The 17,866-nt window shown below is 43.3% G+C and overlaps 2 protein-coding genes across 11 annotated transcripts in view; one reads left to right on the forward strand and one right to left on the reverse strand.

The window, feature by feature from the left end:
- Positions 1–13,040, forward strand: part of sas (stranded at second transmembrane protein) — a 33,684-nt gene extending 20,644 nt beyond the window's left edge. For 7 of the 10 annotated variants that reach the window (XM_089476646.1, XM_089476634.1, XM_089476651.1 and 4 more), the window contains 9 exons: positions 2,818–4,115; positions 7,435–7,696; positions 7,896–8,549; positions 8,613–8,867; positions 9,354–10,418; positions 10,854–11,879; positions 11,941–11,985; positions 12,152–12,379; positions 12,451–13,040. In XM_089476646.1, coding sequence (XP_089332772.1) covers positions 2,818–4,115; positions 7,435–7,696; positions 7,896–8,549; positions 8,613–8,867; positions 9,354–10,418; positions 10,854–11,879; positions 11,941–11,985; positions 12,152–12,379; positions 12,451–12,458 — 4,841 coding nt within the window. In that variant the 3' untranslated portion in view covers positions 12,459–13,040. The remainder of the gene's footprint in view (positions 1–2,817; positions 4,116–7,434; positions 7,697–7,895; positions 8,550–8,612; positions 8,868–9,353; positions 10,419–10,853; positions 11,880–11,940; positions 11,986–12,151; positions 12,380–12,450) is intronic. The other 3 variants (XM_089476661.1, XM_089476666.1, XM_089476677.1) reach the window with 3 other exon arrangements.
- A 903-nt stretch (positions 13,041–13,943) lies between these two features.
- LOC108617496 (protein SHQ1 homolog) lies at positions 13,944–16,511 on the reverse strand. Its single transcript, XM_018013307.2, has 3 exons — positions 15,942–16,511; positions 15,507–15,885; positions 13,944–15,443 (listed from the first exon to the last, which is right to left on the reverse strand). Exons 1-3 carry the CDS (start codon positions 16,217–16,219, stop codon positions 14,235–14,237), a joined length of 1,866 nt encoding a protein of 621 aa, XP_017868796.1. The 5' UTR covers positions 16,220–16,511; the 3' UTR covers positions 13,944–14,234.
- Between the last annotated feature and the right edge of the window lie 1,355 nt (positions 16,512–17,866).

The following is a 17,866-nucleotide window of genomic DNA, read 5'->3' on the forward strand; positions in this document are numbered from 1 at the left end:
ATATTTATATACTTAGTTATTGATTTCAAGTTGGGTTAAAATATTACAGATATTATGTGTAGCTTAGTACTTAAATAATCCGGAAGGTAGATTCTCCTTTTGAGCTAAAAGGCATTTAAGCTTATGTTAATCTTAACGCCATTCCAAGAGCTTAATTTAAATTTAAACACGCTAACAATTACCAAATTAGCATTTAATTCAATTTAGCTTAACTGCTTTTCATTTAAATATGGTTTCGGCCCACTGTGCCAACGCAGAGTCAAGTGTGTGGCTGTAGTTGTTGCTGTAGTTGTTGTTGTTGCTTAATACAAGCTGAAATGGTCCCACTAAAGTCATCATTTATTTATGACATGAGCTTTGCGCCCCGAAACTATGCCCGAAAATAAATGTAATTATATAACAGCGAAGGAACAGAGAACAGACCAAAGCCGAGAAACATAATAACAATAACAACAGCAACAGCAACATGGGAGTCTCTAAAGAATAACAACTTGCCCAACTCGCAGTCTCAGGCTAAGCGCGTTAAAGCAAAGCACGAAAACAAAATCTCCAAAGAACCAAAGACATCGCAGAAATAAAAGAAAAAGAAGAAAACAAAAAAGATACACACACACACACACGATGGGGAAAAAAATATCAGTAAAGATGCGGCTGGCTGATATTTTGGCATCGCAGGGTTTGTCTTCCGAGAATGGCCGGCCAGGGCCCGATGATTCAGCTGGCACAGACGCAATCGCAGCTTAATGAATACCTTGCGGATTCTGCAGAACTGAAGCTCTGAAGTGTTCGCTCGCTTGGTGTACAGCCAAGTAGATATTACGAGTTGATTTCAACGATGGCGTTGCCAATTGATGCTGTGCCAGTGCCGGGACGCGTGAGATATTACCAATACGAGTAGGTTATGTTCTTCGCTTCTTGTTCTTCTTCGTTTTTATACCCTGAACCCATTTTCAATGGGAAATCAGGGTATAATGGTTTTGTTGAAATGTATGTAACAGGGAGAAGGAGGCGTGGCAGACCCCACAAAGTATATATATTCTTGATCAGGGTGACGAGCTGAGTTGATTTGGCCCTGTCCGTCTGTCTGTCCGTCTGTCCGTCTGTCCGTCTGTCCGTCTGTCCGTATGTATGAACGCGTCGATTTCAGAAGATATAAGAGCTAGAGACTTCAAATTTTTTTTAAAATGTCCGTAATTACAGCGCGCATATCAAGTTTATCATTAAAATTCGATAACTCATCCCGATCTTTTTTTATCGATAAAAAACCTTATCGAAAACCAGTTATAAAATTATATCTTCTACACCTTTATTGCTAGAGTCTCCAAATTTTTAATGTATGCTTACATGCAATTTATACAATTTCGGTTTTCGTTAAAATTTACCCCCCACCCTTAAATTCTGCCCCTTACCCTCACTTTTGTAAAAAGCGTATTTCAAATACTAGAGACTTGTGCTTTGGCAATTACATGCATATCTATGTTATAATCATAATCTGAAAGTTTCATGAAGATCGTACGTCCATAAAAAAAGTTATTAAACAATTAAGTTCTCATAGTAAGCGCACACTGCAGCCCATGCGTGTTTATGCGTGGGTGCTTGTGTGTGTATGTGTGTGTATGTGTTTGTGTATGTGTGTGTGTATGTGTATGTGTGTGTGTATGCGTTTGTGTATGTATGCGTGTGTGTGTGTGTCTGTATGCGTGTGTGTGTATGTATGCCTGTGTGTGCGTACGTGCCTGTGTGTGTGTGTGTGCGTGTTTCTTGTGTAAGCTGAAAGACGCGAAAAATTATTGAAATATCTATTGCTCCAAGGGTTCAGGGGATCTCGTAGTCGAGCAGTCTCGACTAGAGCTTTCTTACTTGTTTCTTTCTCAGTTCGATTTCCGCTAGCCTTGCGCAGAAATTCTTGTCGGTGTACCGATACCGTAAATGTGGGCCAGCTTAGCAAAAACAAAATAGACAGCTTAAAGTTTATTTACCCCTCGAATGGCTCAATGCGGCCCTAACTGTCAATGGAAGTCAGAAATTGGCAATAGCTCTCGGCGGTGCTAATTGAATTGAAATTCATTAATATTTATGTGTGAAATTATCAGCACTAAGCGATGACAAATATGGACGCGGCATGAGTTGTAGAATATTCCATCAAAAGTGTATTATACATATATCTAAAACAAATATTTATTCAATGGAAATTATATTTAATAGGGTGTTAAACGTATATGAGAAAGCTATATTTTAGCTGTATTTTAGCTATATTTTATCATATTTTATTTCCCATTTTTTAGCCCTATACAAAGTCTTGGGAATCGAATCTAGATGAGTGTTACCTACAAAATTTGATGTTAATTTAATTTTCTCTCCCTGTCTACCGATTATTTAAACATTCCAGACATTTCTCTATATTTAGCATGAATTAAAACATTTTCAAACATTTCTTAACTGCAGAGCCCATAATTAATACAGAAAGTCATCATCATTGTATATTTTCCAAATTATTGCATACATAAATAGTAAATGCCTCTATATCCAAAAATTTGTTTTACAAATTTAGCTATTCTCATATTCTGATGAAAAAAAGAATATAGGCATTTTATAAATAAATTAAAATTCATAAAGAAGCAAAAGAGATAAGCTTTTATAAATTATGTATTTATGGAAAATCGATAATAAATTCCATTCAATATTTGAAATTTCCAGCTTTAATTCCATTATAATTGGCTCAAATTTAGCCAGTTTTTTTTCATGATAAATATTTACATAGATGATAGAATCTTATATGCAATCCATTAATCGTAAATTTGCCTTGTTTGGTTGCAGAAATGACAACCATACTGCCTGCAGTTGACACCAGCAGCACCTCCAGCAGCAGCAGCAGCACTGCTCAGGATGAAACCACTCTGCGCTCGACGAGCATTGAGCCGATTACCTCCACAGAGCCAACGACTACGCCGCGTGCTGAGATCGTACATCCGTCGGAGCTGGAAGCCACGCACATTCAGCATATTCCCTTGAGAGATGAGCATGCTGAGAGCGTGGGAGGCGATGCCACCACAGAGCAGCAGCAGCAGCAGGAGGAGCAGGAGCAGGATCAGCAGAACGAGTTCCTGCTCAATCAGATCTCCAATGAGAGCGATGGTGATGCTAAGGACTTGCATAATTTTCGACATCCGGCAACGCTCATAACGGCCAGCAACAGCGAGGAGAATGTGTCCGGTATCAGTGAGAATGAAAGTGAGAGCGACAAGTCCGCACTCACAACAACAACAACAACAACAACAACAACAACTGCCGCGCCAACAACAACGACAACAACAAGTGAGTCCGAAGATCCCTATCATGTGCATATACTGTCCGAGAATCATGATCGCCTGGCCGAGCACGAAGATTATCAAATGCTGTCGAGCAGCACCGAAGAGGGCGAGCCAGCGACAACAACTGCAACAGCAGCAGCAGCAGCAGCGACAACACCAACAACAACAACGACAACGACAACCGAGTCGAGCGTTGGCATTATTGTCAGTATGGAGAACAAGGCAACGGCACAGCCATCAACTGAGACGACATCCACATCCCGAGCACGCGCCATGAATATGAATGAGCCAGAGAGTCAGCAACCGACTGAGACACCAATCGAGGCACAGACAGCGGCAGAGGCAGAGGCAGAGGGCACCACACTCATGCCGCGATTCGAAGTGGATGCGGCTCCAGTGATTAACATTGTTGAAGGACAGCATATGCTTGGAGTGCAGCACCCAGCCGAGGACGAAACAAGCAGCAGCAGCAGCACTACAGCTCCAACAACAACAACGTCGACCACAACTGATACGCCATTTGTTGCATTCGCTGGCGAGGGTCGCTCGGCAGGTGGTGGCGACGATTTTGAGCTACTGTTCCATCACAATGCCAGCATGCATCAGGCTCTTATGGATCTCAGCGACGTCAGCATGGACGATGAGCGCATTGAGCCAATTACAAATACAACCACAACAACAACAACAACAACCACAACATCGACTACAGCTCAGCCCGAAACGGAAGTGCCGAAAATTGTGGAGATCACAGCCAGCGGAGATACCATGCAGCGCGAGTGCATGGCCAGCAATGTGAGCTATAAGGTAATTGCAAAATATATAATATTTAATATCATAAAATAAAGTGGATATATAATGAGGAAGGGAATATATATGTATTGATAGATACATATATGGACATGGTAGTTGCAAAATATATAATATAATAAAATCAAGTAGATATTTCATGACAAAGCGAATATATATTCATAGATACAGGTATATATAAGGAAATAAGTATTAGAAAGTCTTGGCTGGCTTGATCAAAAGATATATTTACATGGAAATCTTTCGTTTGTCATTTGAAGAAGAAGAACTAGCAAGATGAGTTGCAATCATTTTTTTGATAAATCGCCAGCCTCAATTTGAATTAACAAAAGTTTTGGACAAAAAGTCAAAGTAAAACTCAATAGCGTACTCAAACACCTTGAGCTAATTAAGTAATCTTCATAGTCAGTAATTAGCTAGGCAGTTTTACACCTACCTACCAGGGGGTGCCCTGTGGTACGCTCCTTGATTTTCTAGAGGGGCAGCGAATGCGTCTGCATTTATATATGGCCGCCTCCATTTTGGCCTGGCAGTCTTTTCGACTTCCTGGCACGCAACTCCAATTTGCCTTGTCGTCACTTGATTGCATAATGCGCAACAAGTTTGGGCCGCTCATAAAAACCGGTCAACAGGCAGTCTCAGTCGACAAAGAGTTTGTCGCAGCTGCTGCTGCTGTTGTTGTGGTGGTTGCTGTTGTTGCTGTGTGCACTCCAAAAATATTTTTGGTGCACATTTCCCTTGTTGGCTGTTTTCGCGGTTTTGTTGCTTGGGCAAGCAGCAATTATGCAAATATTTGCGCGCCTTTAAATCGAAAAATGCCAGCAAATTGCTGGCCTGTGATTGATGTCGTCGCTGCAGTTGTTGTTGTTGTTGCTGTTGCTGTTGCTGGCTCAGACTCAGACTCATTATCATTCGACCCCGCCTTGCTGTGGGCAATCAACGTCATAATGTGGCATTGCTAGAATCTGTTGCTGTTGCCTGCTCATCTATAATCTAATTAACGCCAGCATCTAATGGTATACACAAATTGCTACATGCCTGCTCTCTGTCTGGCCAAGTGTGACGTGTTCATCAAACATTGCACCCAAGCCGCCGCAGGCATTAGGCGCCCATAGATTGCAGGCCGGCCAACGGCTGCAGCCACTGCTGGCACGCCTCCATCTTGCACTACTGACCAACCCATTGAGCTGTTGTTGTTGCTGTTGCTGTTGAAAGCATTTGGTTTTTGTGTTGATTTTGTTTTAATTAATCGCTCGCTCGGGGTTTCTTTCAATACTCTATCAGCAGTTTATAGCGAGTCTTTCGCATTTATTACGCTCTTTGTAAACACGTAATTACGAGAAAACAGCGAGCTAATTAATGCAGATATACTGGTCTATACGAGCTCTGTGCGCAGGGCATCTTGACGATTATACAATAATTAAGTTGAAATTTTTCTGCAAGTTTTTGCTTCACCTCTGTCGTTGCCTCTTGAATTTTAGAGTATTTTTGTTGTTAATTCAATTTAGTTATTAGTTTTTTTTTTTTTTTTAATTTTTTATAATTGTTTTTTTTTATCTCTCTTTTTTTTGCGGTGGAATTTTCATAATCGGGTCTGCGGCACGTATCGATATGAAATAATTTTGCTTTCACTTTTAATAAATTGTCCGTTATTGCTCTGTTATTTATATATATATGAATATATATATATAAATTGCGATCGATCGCCGGCGGCAACGTGCAACATGCCAACGCGAGTGCGAGCAGCATGCCCCAAATACCTTTTAAAGTGAGCAGCCAAATAGCTTTTAAATTGAACCGACTTTATGGGCTAGTCGGGTATATAGTTTAGTATGCCAACATGAGCAGGCCTGCATATAATGGCTAGGGCTTTTTAGGTTCTGGGGATAAAAAGTTCCCGAGAAGACCTAATGTTCTTTTTTCTTGGAGCGTAAACGCGTTAAGGGGCGAAAAATCACACATAAGAGCCACATATAAAATGGAACGTATTCATTTCAGAGGCATAAAAAGAGTTCTGAGAGATCAAGAGCCCACGTAACTTTTTAATTAAGCGAACACAAAAGGCTGCAAAGCACTCGCAGCAAATACAAAAGACTCAAGCAACAAACTCGATTTCAATCTTTGTCTAGCTGGCGCGTGTGGGTCGCGCCATAAACTAGTCTGAGCCGCGCTTTGACATGTCTGCTTATTGGTGCACTCAGACCCCAAAGTCAAGCAGGAAATGCTTACCAATTTTCATTCAGGGCCCAACGAGTTGAGCCGTCGACAATTGAACAAATGAGCAAATGAACAAATGATTGATGAGCGTCCCGCACAATTCGCCAAGCGAATTGACGCAATTTGTGCGCAAATAGCTTCAGCCGCCTTTCAAGATCGAATTCGCCAAAGCGGAGCAACTGAATCTATTGTCATTAGCTGTCAATTGGGTCACAGTTCTAAGGCACTCACTACAAATAACTAGCTTCTTATTGCCGGTGAGATTTTTTGAGCAGCGAAAGCTGCGGCAGTAAACTCGAATAACTCGAATGCGACTGAGCAAATGGAACTCGTTTGGCGGCATCATTTGTACAAAACATTTCGAGAATAACAGATAGTCGCATCAAAATTAAATTGGGGTTAATCATTTGGATTGAAAACACAAATTTGTATTACAGTTTGTTTAATGTCTGTCCCGCTTTGCAATATACTTTAATAATAATAATTTTTGTACATATTATAGAGGGATGCAGATGCTCGATTTAGGGTTTGTTTACTTGAGAATTATATGAAACGGGAATTTAATTTTATTCACTTATCATACTTATGATAATCTCTTACTGAACTTGTTATCTTATTTAATTATTGCTGATTCTATGAATTCAGTTATAAATAAACTCCTCCTGCAGATACTATACTTACATATTTCGAAAACATATAAAATACTCTTTTTATCAAAGTTGGATTCCGGAGACATCAGTCGGCCATGCTTCTTCTAAGTGCTTAAACATTGTTTGATTAGGCAGAGAGAGAGAGAGAGAGAGAGAGAGAGAGAGAGAGAGAGAGAGAGGAAGAGAAAGATAGTTAAACCCTACTTGAAACAACAACTCAAATAGTTCACCATATCTCCTATATATTCAGCTAAGACATATTCTCTTTTCACTTTAGATTATAACACTTAATATTTTTGCCTTTGCTTAATTCTTTAGTTAGTCTTCATTTTAGACAAATTCGAATCGAATAAATGAATTATACAACATTTCCCAACACATAAGCCATACATCCTCCTTCATCGATCTCAAGTCAAGTGCTTAATTTGTAATTTCTTTGACTTCCTTAGCATGGCGAGAGCATGGAGAGAGACTGCGATGAGCGCTGCACCTGCAACCGCGGCGAGTGGATTTGTGAGCCACGTTGCAAGGGCGCCAGCTATCCGCGCGGCAGCCAACGCACCATGGCGAATCCGCACTGTCACGAGCGCATTGTGGAGGAGGACGAATGCTGTCGGACGATGGAGTGTGTGGAGCCACTGCTAGAGCCCAGTGTAGCCACCGCCGACCTGGCAGGCATGCCAGTTGTTGTTGCTGCGGAGCAGAATGAAGGTGAGTCCAGTTCCAATTGGAGTCAGCAGATGCAGAGAAAGCTTTTGCTATGGCTTAGAACTTCCTGCTTGACAGCCTATGCCAGTCCATGCTTTAACGCCATGTTTTTTATGCTTTCCATAAACACCATAAACACACACCCACACACCCACACACATACACACATAAACCTCCTCCATACACATACACTTATAACTAGAAGGCACGCCCAAGCCACGCAGCGACTGCCACTACGAGGGCGGCGTCTACAAGTTCCGCGAGCGCCTGGAGATTGGCTGCGCACAGATCTGCCACTGCGATGAGGGAGGCATCATGAACTGTCGGCCACGCTGCCCGGAGCGCAATCATACGCGCGCCGACAAGTGTGTCTATGTCAAGGATCCGAAGGACGTCTGCTGCCAGCTGGAGCTGTGCGATGTTACCCTGGACGATCACGAGCAACAGCCGCCACTGTCACCCACGTTGCATGGCGGTCTGAACAGCATTGGAGATGAGCACGAGCAGGAGCGCAGCTTTGGCTTGCAGGAGCAGGCACGCGATGCTGGCGGTGCCACGCCCCAATGCAGCTTCAAGGGCGTACAGTATGATCTGGGACAGCAGTTCCGCGACGGCTGCGAGCAGCTCTGCATCTGCAATGAGCAGGGCGTGCACTGCGCCAAGGTGGAGTGCCCCTCCACCTTCGGCCTGGACGTGCTCAATCCACTGTGCATACGCTGGGAGCCGGTGCCGGCGGACTTTAAGCCCGTGGCGCCCCACTGCTGTCCAGAGAGCATGCGCTGCGTGGACAACGGCACCTGCACCTACCAAGGCATGGAGTTTGAGAACTGGGCACCCATTCCGGCCAACCTGACGGGTAAGTGGCAATCAGCACAGACAGGCTCATTCAATCAGTCATACATTCGTGCCTACCCCGAAGGTTGTGAGAAGCACTGCTACTGCGAGAACGGCAAGGTGGAGTGCCGTCCGGCATGTCCGCCCGTGTTGGCCCTGCCGCCCGCTGACCTGCCTTGCCATCCGGCTCAGGCGCGCCTGCTGCCCATACCCGACGACGAGTGCTGCAAGCACTGGGCCTGCGCACCGCTGGCACCCAAGCTCGGTGCCGCTGGGCAGGAGGAGGAGACTCAGCAAGATCAGCAAAAGCAACCGACCACCCAGCCCTCAATGACACCTGGTAAATATGGTTAGGGAATGCATGAAGCAAATTCATCTCGTTTATTGCATGCAAAAGTCCTATTGAAATTTGCCAAAGGGCCTTAAGCCACGTTTACACAACATCATGAACTGTATTAACGTTTTAATTGATGCTGTGGTGTAAACTAAATATTCACGTCAATTGAAAATTTAAATTGGCGAACAATTGCCGAGCTCGTTATCAAACATCTCTCAAAGCATATTCATTTATATCGCTCATCTTTCTCGCACGATTTCCAAGCATTACTATTCCATAATGATTTTTACTGCTTTTGCTATTTAACTTGCCTTCTCTTTTCTCTCTTCTGCTGTTTATGTTTTTTTATTTTGTATGGCGTGCTATTTTACTATATATAAATATATACATTTATTTTCAATGCTTATGAAAAAAAAAATATATTGAACAAAAATAACGCTATGCATTTGTAAATAATTAAAATACCATTCAACATGCAACCAATATCAGAAACAACATCAACATCGACAACAACGACAACGACTGCAACAACAACTTACAAAGTGTTGCCTGAGAAGCCAACGGATGTTGAGCATGATAAGAAATCTCAACTGGCCGCCTTCTATCCCACACTGGACGGCAAGCCGCCAAAGACAGCTGCTGGCGTCTTTGAGAAACATGACAAACACCACAAGAAGGCCCAGCAACAGCAACACGAGCAGCAGCAGCAGCAACAGCAACAGCAAAATGACATTAAGTATGATGTGCATGAGGATCCGCAGGAGGACGTTGTAAACAATGGAGCACCATTGGCGCCAGGAGGCGGCTATGTGCCACTGCAGCTGGGCGGACACTACAACGACTATCAACAGCAGCAACAGCATCAGCAACAGCTGGGACCCTATGGCTTCTACAATCCGGCAAAGCCTGCCTATGATGCGTACAATCCCTACGAGCCATACGACATTAATCCGAACGGCATACCACAGGGCAAGCCGCCGCCGGTGCCGACTAGTCAATCGGATCTGTTCAATATTCTGGGTGCTGAGCAGCCTGGACATCCGGGTCAGACATTGCCCCAGAAGGACAACCACAATCTGCCCTCACATGTGAGAATCGAGCAAATATTGCAGCACTTGCAGCAAAGCGTGCCTGGCGGACCAGGATCCACACCTCAGCAGCAGCAACAGCAGCAGCAGCAGCAACAACAAGGACCTTTGCCTCCTCATTATGTGCCCATAGTGCACAGTGGAGTGCCACCCCCGCCGCCGCCCCATGGCATTGCTATAGTCGATGGCCAGCCCGTGGCCTATGAGAGCTATCCCTTGATACCCGGCTTGGGCGTGCCACCAGCATTGCAACATCCACAGCAGCAACATCCCCAACAGCAACATCAACAACAAAAGCAGCTAAAGCAACAACACGAATCATTGCAGCAATTGCCTAGCATTGCGCCCAGCTCTAGCACCAGCTCTGGTCTGTCCACACAGGCCAGCGAGCACAGCCTGCATCACAGTCCAAGTCAGAGCCAGAGTCAGAGCCAGGGCCCGGACAAGCTGCCCACGCAACAAGCAGGTTGAGATTCTACTCTATTCTAGTCACATCCTTCTTAGCTTACTCTAGTCTCTCTTCATGCCGTATGGACACTGCTATACTGATATACACAATGACAGGGTTCTACTGTACTAACTGAGACTACTTCAACCACCACACACATACATGCACACACATACACACATATATATATACTCATCACCAGTCATCCACATCATTTGTGAGCTTCTTAGATTTTAACCGAAACTAATAACAATTTCTGCCTAGAAATGAGCGAGAATCGATCGAAAGCTATTCTCAGTACCAATTCCAATTAGAACTCAAATTTATACATGAATAAAATCAAATATTTTTGGAAATATGTTTTTGGAATTGGAGCTAGGAATGTGTAGTAGTGCTCAAACTCAATATGAAGATCCTAAATCAAAATATTCAATGCTCGTTTACCTTTTCCAGGCTTCAACAACCTGCAGCCCGATATCGAAGTGCACACTCTGGAGGCCATCGATCCACGAACCATTCGCATTGTGTTCACGGTGCCCCTGGTCTATGTGAATCTTCATGGACGCGTTGAGCTGCGCTACACCAATGGACCGAGCAACGATACGTCTAGCTGGGAGCAGCAGATATTTGCACCGCCCGAAGATCTGATTGCCACCTCACAAATGGAGTTCGATTTGCCTGGCCTGGAGCCCAACTCGTTGTACAAGGTGAAGATTACGCTGATTCTGCGCGATCTCAACTCGCAGCCCACGAGCAGAGTCTTCACGGTTAAGATGCCAGCTGAGAGGACGATAACGCCGCCGCCACAGATCTCTGACTACAGACCAGACTTCCAGGACATATTCAAGACCGTGGAGGATCCCGAGCTGAATGTGAGCGAAACGAACGCCACCTGGCTGCAGCTCACCTGGAAGAAACTGGGCGACGACCAGATGGAGTATGTCGATGGAGTCCAGCTGCGCTACAAGGAGCTAACGGGCATGATCTATTCCTCCTCGCCTTTGATACACCGCACCCTCACCAGCTACACCATACAGAATCTGCAGCCGGATACGGGCTACGAAATCGGACTCTACTACATTCCATTCGCCGGCCACGGGGCTGAGCTACTGGCCGGACATATGATTAAGGTGCGCACAGCACCCAAAACAGATGTCTACGGCTTCGACGTGATGGTCAATGTCACCAAGGTGAAGTCGCAGAGCGTCGAAATCTCCTGGAATGGAGTGCCCTACCCGGAGGACAAGTTCGTGCACATCTATCGCGCCATCTATCAGAGCGATGCCGGCAAGGAGGATTCGAGCGTCTTCAAGGTAGCCAAGCGGGATAGCACAACAGGCACTCTTATCATGGACCTCAAGCCGGGCACCAAATATCGCCTCTGGCTGGAGATGTACCTCACCAATGGCAACACCAAGAAGAGCAACGTGGTCAACTTCATTACCAAGCCGGGTGGTCCAGCAACGCCAGGCAAAACAGGTAGGAATTGTGGTTTATATATAATGTAAATTTAGCTAAGATGAGTCTCTTCAATTTCAAGTCTTGCGTATTCTTGAAAGGATCTATTTGAGTTTTAAGAACCTTGGTAATGCATGAATTACTTCTTTGAGTCATTAGAAGCAAATGTATATGTATACCTTCACTTTGTTTTGATCTGTTATAGAACATGATTATATTTAGTTAATCAAAAGGGACATGAAGAGGCCCTCATTAATCATTTATCTACGTCTATCTCTTTCTCTCCCATGCAGGCAAATTGCTGACTGCAGGCGTCTCTGATCAACCAGTGGGTGACTATTACGGTCCACTTGTCGTCGTCTCCGTTATTGCCGCCCTGGCGATAATGTCGACGCTCGCACTGCTGCTGATCATAACCAGGAGACGAGTGCATCAGACGGCATCGATAACACCGCCACGCAAGAGCGATGCTGCCTACGATAATCCCTCGTACAAAGTAGAGATACAGCAGGAGACAATGAGTAAGTGTCAATGGTGTCTCGACTATGATCTTATACATATATCTATATAATTGACTCTTACCCACTTGCAGATCTGTAACGGGTCGTTCAGATGAGAGAGGTAATATACTCAACGCACCCAAAACTAGCTTAGAACAATGTTCTTGTAAATACTTCAAAAAAACTCAAAACTCAGTGTCAGTAAATGAAAGAAAAGATTATGATGATATGAATATGATTTTCCATTCCCCGGCGCAGGATCTAAAGGATGTCCACACACTAAAATGGCCGCCATGTTGTATGTAGTGTTTAAGAGCTCTTTTAAATGAACTAAAAACATTTTTCGTTGTTAAACAATTGTAACTTGTGTATATAGAGAAATAGAAGAGAATAACTGAAAACTGAAGACCGAATAATGTAATCGGAAAACTGACAAAGTCCAAGAAACCAATTGGCCTCGCCTGGGGCGTGCGAAATGTTTGTGTTTACGCAAATTCTTCTAGCGATTTCTAAATGCCTAGTTAGTTTAACTTGTAAATTTTAGCTTTACATACGTACATATACCGTAATTTAAGAACGAACACCAGCAGTTCTTCAAGTGACAGTCCATAAATATTTAAATATTAGCTTGTAAACGTACAGAGATATGCAAACTTATGAATAAATAAAATATTACAAATTATTGTTTAAGCGTTCTTATTTGATCACATTTGGCTCAAGATTGTTCCAGAATATTGGGCAATATGTTAATTTTTCCTCCCTTACTGCCTATGCAACTGTACCCATTGCCTTGTCTGTTTCAATCGGAGCTCGAAATTTCTGGAGTTCTGATTTCCAAAAACTTGCTTAACAGCTGAATGTTATATTATACGGCATCTACATATCGATAAGTTTCTGGAAATCCGAATTCCAGAAAGTTCGAATTAATATCACTAGCAAAAGAGGCTGCCTTATAAAATTCCATATCAAACCCAAAATTTACCATCTGCTTGAATTACATATATTTTTAAAGTTCTTTATTGTTTGCTGTTAGATAAATTAAAACTTGCAAAATATTTGCAGAATTTCCATATCCATTAGATTAAAAATCACATTTTCTGTAAATTATTATTTTTGTTTTATGCCAAACTTCATCTCGGCTGGTTTGACATTGAAAATGCTAGATAAAATATTAAGAAAAATATATATATATTATTATTATTATTATTACATTTGTTTGGCCATGACTCTTGTGACATTTATACAACATTAACTGGGAACTTTTAGATGACTTCGCCTCTTAAGTTTTTTTTTCTTTCGATATTTTATTTCAATATGCTTGCAGCACCAACAACATATATTCTTAATTGTATGTATATGTGTATATATATAAATATATATATTTATATATGTATGTATTTATGTATGTATATACAAAATGCACAACTAGATTTTGGTTTGAAGAATTCAAAATTCAAATTTCGTAAGCTTATGTCACGCTAAATGCTAAGTTTCTTGATTTATGTTTAAGAAAGAACTATGATAGAGCAAAATTAGAACAAAAATGTATATATGTATGTATATGTATGTATATGCAAATATTGGATTGCGTGTGGCATGAACCATTCTTTGTGTGTATTTGCTTTAAAATTCTCATACACATAAATATTTAAATAGGTTTTTCGTTTGCGTTAAAATTTACAATTTGCCTTTTTTGTTTTTCGTTTTTACTTTTGTTTTTGTTTTTGATTTCGTTTTTCAATTTTTTAATTTTACTTTCACATTTCGGTTTGCATAAAAGTAATCACTGTTTAGCCTCCGTTCTTTGACATTAAGTTTGTTGGTTGATTGGTTGGTTTAGGCATGGCAGGACTGACAACTCGAACGTTGGCAATTTCTACTTGGTGCTAGTGCTAGCACTGGCACTGGCACTGATGCTGGCGGCAGCTTCGCTGTTGCTGGTGCACTGCTCGATGACGCTGTTGCCCTCAGCATCGCTGGTGGTGGTGGTTGATGAGTTACTTTCGTGGTCCTCCTCTTCAACTTCTGATTGATCCTCTTCGCCATCATCGACATCTCCCTCGTTCTCCTCGTCGACGGCATAGACATCGTTCTCAATCAAACGCAAATCCATGCTATCGAATGAGTCAGTAATTACGCTATCATCGTCGGTCGTTGTATCATCCTCTAGCCCGGATGCTTCATCCGTGTCTAATACATCATCATCAGCAATATTACTCTGGTGCTGTGACGGCGATTCGCTGCCACTGCCAGCATCGATGCGCATCTCCTGCATTAGCTCCTGGATCAGTTCAGTCTCAATTTCAATGATACCCAGATCCAATTGGCGTTTGGTCACATCCATTAGCACATTCTTGACATTGCGTGCCAATAGACGCAGATGCTCATCGCTGCATGCTGTCGCGTTGCACACATATCGTATATAGTCCTCCAGATAGTAGTTGTTGAAGCTATCGCGACATGGCTCGCCGCTGGCGAACTGCAGGTGGGTCAGCAACAGCTGATTGATCAGCCAGTTGCGACCACCCCTCAGTACTTCAATGGCATCCCTAATGCACTGGCGACCCAGTTCGAAGTTGCGATACAACGGATATGTGATCACACGACGCAAAAACGCTATCAGAACGTCCCGATAGTTGTCGAACTGCTCAAAGTAGCAGAACAATGGACACAATATGCTGCGCGTCCAGCCCGACTCACAGGTCGGTTCGTTGTTGGTGGTGCGCACATCATAGCATATAGCCAACACAATGCTGATTAGACCGCAGTCGATTTCGTTCTGTACGCGCCGCTCGGGCTGGTTTATGGACTGCGAGGAGGCCGTTGATGTGGAGTCTTTAGTCGCGGCTGTGCGGCTACATAGATTATGCAGCAAGTGCGCCTGTTCCTGTGTCATGGACGTTTCATGGATTTTGGGCTTAAAGCGTAACGGATTCTGATGTCCGGCTGGAACCTGCAGTTCCACAAAGTTCATTTTGTACTGGTCGCGCGAAAAGCGTTTCATCTCATCGCTAATGCGTTCCAGACGTCGTTGCAAGGGACTGAGTCGCTCTGGCTCAGGAACACGACATGTGGACTTATCCAGCTGGAATGCCATAATTGACGATCAAGTTATATAATACTTCAACATACATCATACAGCACTTACCTCGCTTGTCTGCAATGGACCGCTGTAGCCACTAGCATACCCATAGCGAAAACTGTTAGTCAGTTTATAGGTACGCTCGTGGGCATCGAGCTGTAATTGGCACTGATCGGTGATGCGCTTCAGTTTCCACTCGTGCACCAGCGGTTCCTTGTCCTGCAAGGTGTCTGCCAGTGTTGGTAGGTTAAGAAATGCGGCTATATACTCCTTGCGCGCTGTCTTTGGTTTTGGCGTCACGGCGCTGCCAGCTGCGCGGCCACTACCTGGAATGGCAACGGGCGGAAGGCAGCGCAGACACAGCTGGTAGCAATTCTCATTCGTGTCATATTTGATGACCAACGTTTTCAGTCCCCTTAAGTCGAAAGTGCGACGGCTGTGGAATCTGCGTAGAAGATTGTGATAATTGTGATTGCTTCAATTATGGGTTGCATGACTCACTTGTATAGCTTGACATCGGCATAAAAATACAAATCGTTGTCGCCAATGAAGATATCGACGTTCCTTATGCGATCCAAATTCACATGTACCGTAGCACCCGTTGCCTCCGCTGATGCCGTCGCCCCCGAATCGACCAATGCCTCAGCCCCTCTCTCACAACAGGCCTCTGCTTCATCAGGTGATGGCGTGGACTTTGCTTTTTCCTTGACATGTGGATGTGGTATCACCACGCTGCACGTGTTGCCCACATAGCTGTGTGTAATTTGCCCATTCAACATATTTTAATTTTACAAAGCAACTAATGCTTTTCAAGTATAAACAAAAAAGAATTTCAGACCAGCAAGACTATCGGCGACAGATTGTGGCGGCTTGTCGATAAATTATCGCAAGGTACCACTGTGAAAAACATATCATTGCGCTGTTAGCCAGCACTATTGTGTATGTGAAATATGAGTAATAGGTGGCGCTTTCTGACTGTGGCGCACTTTAAATGAAGAATTTAAATTGTTTTTATTTATATTCGAATTTTTTCAGATATTTTTTAGACAGAATAGTTGTGTCGTTATAATATTGTATTTATTATAAGTTGGTGACTGATTGTTAAGGCAGCATTCCATATATTTTCAGCTAGATAAGAAACCGTCACATAAATTCCAAAAAGCCAAACCCACAAACAAAAATAAAAAAATAAATTTACAGCGCAAGTTGCTCAGCATCTATTGCCATCTCTCTCACACCAAGCAGCTTTTATGCTTTCTTTCGCAGCAGCAGCAGCAACAAGCAGACCCAGTCTTGAGCCAGCTCGTCAGCGTGATTTGCTCTTTAGTTGTTGTTGCTTTTGTTAGTGCTGTGTTTTGTTGTTTTTTCTTCAGTTTTTTTTCTACATTTCTGGCTCGTTTCATGTTGACCCACTTTTCGTGGCAATACGTGCGATGTCGACGTCGCAGCAGCAGTGCACAGTGGGCCGCAGTCACGGTGAAAGCTTCAGCTTGCCATAAACTGCCGCTAGCCGGTTTAGTTTGTTTGCTTGGACACAGTGTGCGGCGCAAAAAGTCATAAACTGAATTGCCAACAGGTTATATAGCGACGATGGTCGACGATGTTGCCGCTGCAACGCAGCAGCAGCAGCAGCAGTCGCAGCCAAAGTCGCTGTGTGTAGTAAAAAGGGCCATGACAGTGACACTTTGAAGTTTGAGGTTAAATTTTGTTCAGTGTTGTTTCTGTTGTCTGCTGTTTGTTGTTGTAATTGCTGTTCGTTTGCCCTCTGCCTTAATATTTTTGACATATTTCGTGGCTGCATTTCAATACCAAAGACTTAGGCAACAAACTTGCATTGCTTGGCAGTGCATCTTGGTCGAACCAAATTTTTGTTTGCTGAATGGCGCACGCACAAAAATGCTCGCCTCACTTTTATTTAGTTTATTAATTATATTTATTTCTTCTATAGACACACACAGACACACATTCACATTCACATTCACATTTGAAAAGTGAAATTTCAAAGTAGAACAAGCAACAACAACCACAGGCACGTATTGCTGGCTGCGGCCACGCAACTTGCCGCGAGGTTCCAATAAAAATGAGGTCACTTGTCGCTGACCAACAGCGCCAGCAGGCGTCTCTCCTAGCCCCACACACTCGCACACACCCCTCCCACCTTACCAGACCAATTTGTTGACTAGATCCCGTGCCACAGTTTGGCAGACAGTTGTCGGCGGTTGTTGTTGCTGTTGTTGTTGTTGTTGTTGCTTTTGCTGTTGTTGGCAGTCGTCTGCCTTCAGAATGCTGCATTATAAGTAAATTAATTGCAGTCGCGTCGCACTTTTCGGCTTTAACCGTTCTCAGTTGGCTTTGAGGCCAGCGTGTGTGTGCCATTAAAATGCAACACGAACTTAAGTAAAAAATGAATTTCAAATTAAAAAGCA

Source organism: Drosophila arizonae, chromosome 2 (assembly GCF_054131065.1).
Source record: "Drosophila arizonae isolate 15081-1271.41 chromosome 2, UAZ_ARI_1.0, whole genome shotgun sequence".
Lineage (NCBI taxonomy): Eukaryota > Metazoa > Arthropoda > Insecta > Diptera > Drosophilidae > Drosophila > Drosophila arizonae.

Coding starts and splice junctions, on each gene's coding strand:
- LOC108617496 (XM_018013307.2), bottom strand. CDS start 16,219: ATGTTGAATGGGCAAATTACACACAGCTATGTGGGCAACACGTGCAGC. Junction 15,886..15,941: donor GCCGATGTCAAGCTATACAA/GTGAGTCATGCA, acceptor TCTTCTACGCAG/ATTCCACAGCCGTCGCACTT. Junction 15,444..15,506: donor GTCCATTGCAGACAAGCGAG/GTAAGTGCTGTA, acceptor ATGGCATTCCAG/CTGGATAAGTCCACATGTCG.